The sequence below is a fragment of the Gracilinanus agilis genome, chromosome 3 (assembly GCF_016433145.1).
Source record: "Gracilinanus agilis isolate LMUSP501 chromosome 3, AgileGrace, whole genome shotgun sequence".
NCBI classification, from domain to species: domain Eukaryota; kingdom Metazoa; phylum Chordata; class Mammalia; order Didelphimorphia; family Didelphidae; genus Gracilinanus; species Gracilinanus agilis.
Genome location: NC_058132.1, coordinates 7,842,306 through 7,851,645, shown reverse-complemented (window position 1 = coordinate 7,851,645; position 9,340 = coordinate 7,842,306). Strand labels below are relative to the sequence as shown.

The 9,340-nt window shown below is 60.6% G+C and overlaps 1 protein-coding gene across 1 annotated transcript; it reads left to right on the top strand.

The window, feature by feature from the left end:
- The first annotated feature begins 931 nt into the window (after positions 1–931).
- Positions 932–9,040, top strand: LOC123239800 (zinc finger protein 3-like). Its single transcript, XM_044667100.1, has 5 exons — positions 932–1,114; positions 5,380–5,471; positions 5,668–5,824; positions 6,653–6,766; positions 7,077–9,040. The coding sequence occupies exons 1-5, from the start codon at positions 973–975 to the stop codon at positions 7,745–7,747; spliced, it is 1,176 nt and encodes a 391-aa protein (XP_044523035.1). The 5' UTR covers positions 932–972; the 3' UTR covers positions 7,748–9,040.
- Positions 9,041–9,340: the final 300 nt, after the last annotated feature.

The window sequence follows — 9,340 nt, the reverse complement described above, 5'->3', positions numbered from 1 at the left end:
GGAGGAGGAGGAGGAGGCCCAGGAGGAGCCTGACTGCAGGCAGGGAGGAGACTCCCCCGTCCCCGCCAGTGGCCGGCAGGCCGGAGAGACCAGGGGAGGCCATGAGGAGGCCCCCAGGCTGAGGCCGGAGGTGAGTGCCCCTCCTCGGTGGGCTCCGCTCTCCTCTGGCTCTCGGCCCCCTGTGCCCAGCCCGCAGCTCCCGGCCCCGCGTGCCCCCACGCCCCAGGGGAGGGCCAGCCCCCCGCCTGGCAGCCTCTCGTCCCTGGGAGTAACCTTGGACAGTCCGCGTCTCCCCGAGCCTCCTTCTCCTCTGAGATGGGGATGGAGATTCTGGCAGGCGCTCTCCCCCGGGGCTGGAGGGGAGAAGGGGCTGCTCCTCCTGGCCGCCAGTCTCCTCTCTCCTTCCCAATGGGAGGGGGACCCTCCCCTGCCCCTGCCCTCAGTTTCCTCTTTTGTCAAAAGCGCCAGCACCCATGTCCAGGGTGTTCTGGGCACCCCGGCCCAGCAGGGGGGCCGGCAGGAGCCCCCCTTCTGAAGGAGAGGGCAGGGAGGGCACCCAGCCAGTCAGTGCCCGGCTCTGCCCACAGACTGCCCCTCTGGAGGGGGCCAGGCCATCCTGGCTGGCTGATCTTCTTCCTTCTCTTGTAGCCTCAGGGGTGCCTGATGGAGAAGAGGAGGAAGGGGAGCCCTGTGGTGGGCAGATACCCCTCTGCCATGGCCCGGAGCCCTCCAGGCCGGCTCCCTGCCCTGCTGGGCCTGGATGGGCTGCTGGTCGTGAAGGTGGAAGAGGAGGAGGAGGAGGAGGCAGCAGTGGCCAGTGGGCACGAAGAAGGCCCTGACCCAGAGCACTGGAGGCAGCGTTTCCGCCAGTTTGGGCGCCGTGGGGAGGTGGCGGGGCCCCAGGAGGCCCTGGCCCAGCTCCGGGCGCTCTGCCACTGGTGGCTGAGGCCGGACCTTCACACCAAGGAGCAGATGGTAGAGTTGCTGGTCCTGGAGCAGTTCCTGACCCTCCTGCCCCGTGAGGTCCGGGTCCGAGTGAGGGAAGAGCGCCTGAGGAGGGGCGAGGAGGTGCTGGCCCTGCTGGAGGGCTTGGACCAACTCCTGGAAGAAAATGGTGAGGAAGGATTGGCCCGGGACCGAGGGCACCAAGGGGGCAGCGGGAGAGGGAGACCCCCCCTGGGCTTTGGGGTGAGTCTCTGAGCAGGGTTGAGGGCAGCGAGGCTCCTGAGGGGTCCCAGAGGCCGCCTGCCACCCCTGCTTTGCTAGATGAGGACACGAGGGCAGGACGAGGGAAGGTCTCCAGCAAGGGGAACCTCCAAGTTGTCCGTGACTTTGGGGGCCTTGTGGTCATCGCCCAGCCGCAGCTGAGCAGGAATCTCTTCTCCAGCATTCCTGGCCTTTGCTCAAAGAGCTGCCCTCCCCCAGATTAGCCAGGTTCCCCTTGGGATGGGCCTCCTTGGCTGGAAGCCTAATGAGCCTCTGCCCCTGGGGCCCAGCCCTTCCTTCACACCCTCCAGCAGGGCTCTCCTGGCCCTCAGAGGCTTCCCTTGTCCAAGTTCAACAGGCTCCATTCATGCCATGTGCTCAAGGCCTTGCCGCTGTCGCCTGGCATCGCCCTTCTTTGGGCCTGCCCAGACCTGGCTCCGCTGCTCCAGGTGGGCCCGACGGCATCAGATACAGCTTCCCCTAAAGTCGGCCCAGATCCCTTTAGCTTTGCTCCCATCCCATGGGGAATGTGGCCCCTGGGCCTCCCTCTGCCCTTTCTGTGGTGACGAGCCCCCACTGGCGGGTTTATTTTTACTGGCCGGCCAGAGGACAGAGTGCCCAGCAAAGGCATTTAAAAGAGTTCTGTGTTCGAACCTTGAGCTCCCTCTGCGGCCAACACGCCTGCCTTCGGTGTGTGACCCCACTACATGCACACGGAGGCCGGCCGGAGCCTGACTTTAGCCGCAGGACTGGCGATGGTCCTTTTTGTGGTCACGGTGAGGCTCTGCTGGGCCGATTTCCTACCAGACTCTGGATGTCAGGCTTTCTCTGCCAGGCATTTAGGGTCATTTTTTAAGCCCGAGTTATGCATTCGGTCCAGCAGCCCCGCCGTGTAGGGTCCTCTGGGATCTTGTTCTGCCATCCAGCGGGTTTGCGTTGCCTTCGTCTGTGGGCCATCCTGAGCTTTGATGTGGGCTCTCTGCCTTGGCGGGAGCAGCCGAGCACAGGTGCCAGGGACCCCTCCTGAGAGGCCACCGTCCGAGCTCATGTAAGGGGCCCCAAAGAGGAGAAAAGCACGGTCCCTGCTTAGAGGATTGTCGGGTGCCTTTTCATCACCCCATTAATCAGATACATAAATCGGGCCATGCACGCACACAAGCTCTGGCTCTTACTCTTCGGCTAGTCGGTCCAGTGGTCACGGCCTTCTTTTCTCACCTGCTTCTTGCTCTCTTGTCCAAAGAAAAGCAGGAGGCCTTTCCTACAATCTGGTTAAACCTAACCCTCTGAAAGAAGGAAATGAGCTCAGTCCAGCATAGCCTGTTCAGAGATGTTCTAGAATTTTCCTGGGAATTGAGGTTCGGTTCTCTGGCTTCAAATGTTAAGCTCTGGCCTCTCCCTCTGCCCAGCCTTGGAGCTGTCACTGACCACAAGGTTCCAATACAGCATTCCCCTGGGCCTGATGACTTGAACTCTGAGCATGGAGCTCTTTGGTTATTTTGGATCTGGCCCAAATCGCAGAGATGAGCATTGTCTGAGCGTGGTCTCAAACCCAGGTCCCCGGTGCCCCCTCATACCTCACGGTGTCCGCTAGATGCCACCTTAGGGAGTTGGAGGAGAAGGCAGTGTTGGAGGAAGCCCTCCTGCCTGCTAAGGGCTGGGGATGGAGTTCAGACAAGCCCCCCCACCCCCCCAGGCCTTGGAGCCATTAACCAAGCAAAGAAGAAAATGAAGCTGTCTTTGGCCTTGGGGAGCTTGCATTGCGATGGAGATGGGGTGGGGAGTGAGGACAATATCAAACAAGACTTCACAGCTTTGGGGATCCCAGAGGGCTCCTCTGCAGGCGGGTTCTTGAGCTGTGCTTCTAAGGAAGTGGGGTTCTAAGAGGGCTATACTTTAGGCAGGGGGAGAGGGAGCAACTCCCAGAGGAGAAGGCAGGTGTGTACAGTAGAGAGTGTAAAGGACAGAACAGATCCCAAGGCTGGACATCGGGCTCTAGCCAAGGCGTCCATAAGAGCTTTAGGGCCAGGAGTGGAGGGACGTGCTGTGAGAGACCCTTATGTGCTGGGTGGAGAGGATGTGGTGGCGCTCATTAGAAGGTCCTGAAAAGGTGCAGGAGGAAGGGAAGGAGGGTCCGAGCCAGGCTCAGAGTTGTTAGAATGGAGAGGAGGGGAATCCATCGGTCCACCGGCCACATCCTAGGATCCCTTTACCAGTAATCTTTGTTTGTTAAATAAGTAAGATTGTTCCCGATGGCTCTAAGTAATGGAGAGATGCCAGGATTCTCAGGTCAGCAGTGGGTCTGTAGAGGAGCCACGGGCTCTGGGTTCTGATGCGGGTGCCTCAAGATATTGCCTTGTACCCGTCCCCTAGCAGGCAGGGGAGCGAGCCCTCCACTCTTCCTCTAACTTCACTGATTGGGCAAGGAGCAGAGAAAGACACTGAGGCAGAGAGGCAAGCACGGATGCAGGTATAGGCAGAAAGATACCCGAGAGAGGAAGCAGCTTCAGGGAAGAAATGGGATTCTTGCACTCGAGACCAGTGCAAGGAAGAAAAGGCGAGAAAGGAGTCCCTTCTGGCTCCCCCTGCTCTTGAGAGTTCTCCCAAGGAGCCACGCATGCTTGTGGGATGGGGCACCTCAGGCTGCGGGGGGACTCTTCATACTAGTTGTTACTGGACACCTTTGGCTAAAAAGGGTCATCATTTGCTGGCTGATCCACTTCCAGGGATGGAAACTGGAAGTGTAAAAAGTTGCTGGGTGGCCCTTCTGGGTAGAGATCTGGCCTTGCCGTGAGCTGAGAAGTCACAGGGCCGAAGCACCACACGTTCCCCAGGAGAATGTGAGGCCCAGAATGGTGAAAAACACACTTCTGTGGCTCATGGCTACCCCCAAACCCCCTCAAGAGGTCTCAAATGTGGTTTGTGGACCTCCTCGTCTTCGTGACCATCGGATGCCCTCCTGGTCCCCGTAACACCTTACACGAGTTAGTCTGATGTAAAGTAGGTTCTAAAAGGGAGGTGAGCTTGAGTTACCATCCTGGCTCGCCTATGGCTCATTGGCCACATGCACACACACAGAATCACTGACACATGCCCTGCATGTATAACTCGGGCACGACCCTGGGGCTGTATTCTGACTACAGATCACGTCATGAGCAGGTGTCGCACCAAAGGGATTCTCATGCTCATCCAAATAAAGGGTTGCTTAATTACAGAAGCAAACCCGTAGGGGCTGGGGAGCCATGGTAGAAGTTAGACCCTTGCAATCGTCGAGTTCAGATCCCCAAGTCTGTGGTTGCCTTGCACTTGAGGAAGCAACCCTGGCGGACTCCCTGGTGGCTGAGGAGAGCCGGCCGGGGTTGGGCATGGAGGCCAGGTAGATGTTCTAGCCAGACTTTGAGGGTCGAAGCAGAGAGGGGGTCCGTGGGAATAAGGAGTGTTGGTCAGTCACTTAGGAGACAGGCCAGCGCCACCCCAATGGGGGAGGGCTGCCATTTCCTTTGGCATAGGGAAAGGCACCACGTCGGGGATGATTGGATTCCAAAAGGGTGGCCCCAGCCTAGTGGAACCGGGTGACTGGGAGGGTGCTGAGGTCTGAGCCTTTGGGACTTGTGGGCCCTGATCAGGCTGGATGGGTGGACATCTGACGAGGCCCAGCCCTGGCCTTGAGGGCCGGCGCCACGGAGGGGGAGCCAGGGAAGGGCAGGTCCGGATGGCCCGGAGAATGGGAGCCGAGAGAAGGTCTGATGGGCACTTGGAGATCTCGGCCCCTGAGAGGATGAGAGGGAGCCGATTCCCACTACAGGGAGGGGTGGCAGGGCCCAGCACCTGAATCGAATCCTGGCTCTGCCACCTTCTCCCGGGGCTTGTTTCTTCTTCTGTACCATGAGCAGAAGGGAAGGAGCAAGCCTCAGAGCTGCTGCTGCTGTGTGCGGAGATGCGCTGTGGTGCAGAGGAGGAAATGGGCAACAAGGTTCAGTGACTTGCCCAGGGTCACACAGCCAGGAAGTGCCCGAGGCTGGATTTGAACTCGGGTCTTCCTGGCCCTGGGCCTGGTGTGCTGCTTTGAGGGGGGAAGCGGCCTCTAGTTGGGGTTAGAAGGCGCGCTCTGGGGTGGCTCCGGGAAAGGGGGGCTCAGCAGCATCTCTACGGCGGCTCTCCTCTCTCCCCTCCCAGGCCCGCAGATGTCCGGAGTCCTGGCCTGGCCTCAGGAGCGGCTGGCGGGAGACCAAGGCGTCGAGGTGCCCCTGGCCAGAGCCGGCCATCAGGTGAGCTGGGAGGGCCTGTCCTCCAAGGCCCCGGCCTGGGCACACTGTCCCAGCCTGCTGCCTCCCTGCCTGTCTCCCTCCCACAATTCCATCGTCTGTCTCTAGCCCTGGCGCTGCCAGCCCAGCCTGAGGGGAGCCCAGGCCAGGCCAGCGTTGGGGCTCCGACAGGGCTCTGACGGCCTCTCCCTCCTCCCAGCCTCCTCCCGGACCCCCGCCCGTGGCTGTGGCAGGCTTGAGCTTTGCTGACGTGACGGTGAGCTTCTCCTGGGAAGAGTGGGGGCACCTGGAGCCCGGGCAGAAGGAGCTCTACAGGGACGTGCTTTGGGAGAGCTACGGGCACCTGGGCGCCCTCGGTGAGTCCGGGGTCACGGCCCCATTTTACAGATGGGGCCACTGAGGTCGAGAGAAGCGCCTTCGTGGGCCTGGTGGGTGCCAGATCCCGGGACCCCGGCCAAAGCTTTGTCCGTCGGCTGCCAGGGCTGCCGGGGTTCTCTCCGTAGCGGCTCCCCCTTCCTGTGCCCCTCCATCTGTCTGTCCCCTGGAGTTGTGGTCTGTCTGTCTCTGTGCCCCCCCTTCCACCGTCTCCTCGTCCTCACTTTCCCGGCTTCCAGGGAAGAGCCTGCCGGGGGGCCTGGCAGGGTTGGGCCATTGGTCAGAGGGCCGTCCCTTCCCCCCATCCGAGGCTCCGCTCTGGGGAGAGGGAGAACGAGGAAGGCCCCAGGATGTCCCCAGGACACACCGGCCTCCTCGGCCCCTTCCTGGGACTGTAGGCCGAGGTGCCAGGCGGGACGAAGGCCCGAGAGATGGGCCGGGCTTAGGTGGGCCTGGAGGAACGATGGAGGCCAGAGAGGGAACAGGAAAACCCGGGCCGCCCGGCTCTGACCCGAGTCCAGCAGAGAGGGAAGCGGACGGAGGGAGAGCACGGAAGCGGGCCCGAGTTTGCTTGAGTCTTAGGAAGCAGCCTTGGAAGCTCGGGGACGGGCTCTGGGAGATCACAGGCTGGGGGAGACGAGGCAGGGGCTGGGCAGACGGGGTCCCCCCCAGACCCAGGCTCAGGCGGGAGCCACCTCTCTGCTGGGCCCTGACCCGGCCACAGCCCGGCTCCTCCCCTCCGGCTGCCCGGCCTTCCTCGGCCCCTTGGCTGGGGCTCACAGGTGGTCCCTGTCTTCTGTCCGGGCCAGGCATCCCTGTCCCCAAGCCAGACCTGATTGCCCTGATCGATGGCGAGGAGGAGGCCGGAGACAGGCATCGGCGCATGGCTGGAGAGGAGAGCGTGGCCGGAGGGGCCCGTGCAGGTGAGGAAGTGGCCCCCTCCCCACCCGTCCTGGCTGCGGCTCCCCGGGGGCTGCAGCCTGAGCGTGGCCCTGTTGGTCTGCCATCCCCCGAGGATGCCCCCCACCGGCTCCCCTCTCAGTCGTTGTCCCCATTTCACTGAAGGGGAGACTGAGGCAGAGCGTGGTCACTGGGCCGGGCCTTCTCCCAGGGCTCCTCCCCTTTCTGGCCCGGAAGGGTTGGCCACAGCCATGCTCGCCAGCTCTTCCGGCTCTGCCCCTTTGAGCACGCCTGAGTGCCTGGCTCGAGGTTCCCGTTTCCTTGTTCCTCCAGGCTATGGGAAGAGGCTCGGCGAGGGGGACCCCCAAGAGAAAGGCCCCCGACAGACAGTTCCCCGAGCCACCCCCCTGCCGCAGGAGCGGCCGAAGCCGCCAAAGCCGGAGGCGAGAAGAAGGGTCTGCCCAGAGGCGCCCCCCGCTCCTCAGAGGCCCCCCCGAGGGGGCAGAGGCACATTGCCAGCCCCCCCAAGACCCTCCCTGGGGGAGGCGGTCAAGGCCCCCAAGCAGTACCGCTGCCGGGACTGCGGGAAGAGCTTCCACTGCAAGTCGCCGCTGGTCCGGCACCAGAGGACACACACGGGCGAGAAGCCCTTCAAGTGCCCCGACTGTGGGAAGGACTTCAGCCAGAGGTCCAACCTCAACATCCACCAGCGTGTGCACACGGGCGAGAAGCCCTACACGTGCGCCGACTGTGGGAAAGGCTTCAGCCACCAGACCACGCTGCGCATCCACCGCAGGACCCACATGAAGGAGAAGCCGTACACGTGCGCCGAGTGTGGGAAAGGCTTCAGCCAGACCTCGCACCTGCATGTGCACCAGCGCGTGCACACGGGGGAGAAGCCCTACCAGTGTCTTGTGTGCGGGAAGGCCTTCAAACAGAGCTCCAACCTGCAGGTGCACCAGAGGGTCCACCGCGGCGCCGTGGCCTCCCGCCGGCCCGAGTGAGGCCCCCTTCAGTCTCCTCTGCAGAATGGGGGTGCAGGGCAGAAAGACCTCGAAGAACTTGAGCTGGAAGTCTGGCCGTGCCAGCACAAACTCTCGTCCTTGGACCTTGGGTCACCCCTAAAGACGAGGGCTTTAGAAGCCACTAGCGCCGGACCTCGAGGCGGGAGCTCCTGGGATCCAGTCTGGCCTCAGGCACTTCCCAGCCAGGTGACCCTGGGCAAGTCCTTTCACCCCCGTGACCCAGCCCTCACTGCTCTTCTGCAGTGGAGCCAGGACACAGGAGTGACTCAAGGTGAGGCTTTAAAACAAATGAAGGCTTTGCGCCCCATGACTGAAAAATGGGGAAGCACCCTGGCAGCAGAGGCCGGGGTCAGCGTCTTCCCCCCATGCCCAGGTAAACCCTAAATAAATACGTCCCGTACGCTCGAGAGAGGACCAAAGTCCAATTAGGGCCTCGGCCCGAGCAGCAGGGAGACGGCCACAGAAGACGGCACGGACAACTGACAGCACGAGATGCTCAAAGAGAACTCATGGTGGGCCGATCTGCGAAGTCGTTTCCTCTCATGAAAGCCGCTTTTCCAGGAAATAGCCGGAACTCGCTAACATTCCTACAAACGCGCCTCCTCGGAGTGATCCAGGGGCGAGCGCTTGATCAGGGACTTTCTAAAGGACTGTTCAAAAAAGGGTCTCCAGTGGCTGATGTCTGGGGAGTAGACAAGGCGGTGAGGGCTCCCCCCAGCCGATTAGTGAGGGTGACAAAGGAGGGGTTGGGGGGGAAACGGGTGCCGCAGCGGAGCTACAAAGGAAGGAGGTGCGCCATCGGGACGCCCCGTGGAGCGCTGCCTCGCCGAGGCGACCACGACTTGTCCTCCACTCCCTGCACAGAGCGAGCAAAGGAAAAAGACAAAAATGGGCATTTTTTTCTATAGCAGCACACAAAAAAAGGAAACTAAGGACATGCCTAACTTTTGGAAAACAGTTCAATAAATGATGTGAATAGAATGTAATATTTTGTGATACAGACTGACAGAACAGACCGTCGTCCCGGAAACCATGAAGACCTTTATGAACGGCTGTCCTTGATGGTGAAGTGAACGTCGTGAAGTAAGCGTAAGACGAGCAATGACCGACCAGAGCCCAGGGTCAGTGCCAAATGCAGCCTGTTTCCCTCATCTTGCCAAGAGGGAAGGACACATTTTTGGACACAGCCAGTAGGAAGTTGCTTTTCTTGACTATGCTTATTTGTCACAAGGTTTTTGATTATTTTCTTCATTGTTCAGATAGGAACGGAAGAGGGAGAAAATAATGCTTTAAATTGGAAAAAATAAAGTGTTAAAAAATTTCCTGATTGGACTCCAACTGAGATCGTTTATTCTGTGATTTGGGAGTTTTGTCAGGTCCCTTCCTGCTATTAAGCCTGCACATTATGAAGTACAGGAGAGACAGGTAAATGCAAATGTGATGGCCAGGTGAAGGTCAAGGGAAAATTAGAGGAGGGATAAGGGGTGAGGAATCAAGGAGGACTTTAAGGAGGAGGTGGGACTTTACCAGATGAATATGGGGAAAGAACTTTCCAGCCATGGGAGACAAGAT

Bases quoted from the DNA above. Each gene is read 5' to 3' on its own strand.
- LOC123239800 (XM_044667100.1), top strand. From the start codon at position 973: ATGGTAGAGTTGCTGGTCCTGGAGCAGTTCCTGACCCTCCTGCCCCGT. The intron at 1,115-5,379 runs GTGAGGAAGGAT...CTCCCCTCCCAG, and splicing joins CCAACTCCTGGAAGAAAATG to GCCCGCAGATGTCCGGAGTC. The intron at 5,472-5,667 runs GTGAGCTGGGAG...CCCTCCTCCCAG, and splicing joins TGGCCAGAGCCGGCCATCAG to CCTCCTCCCGGACCCCCGCC.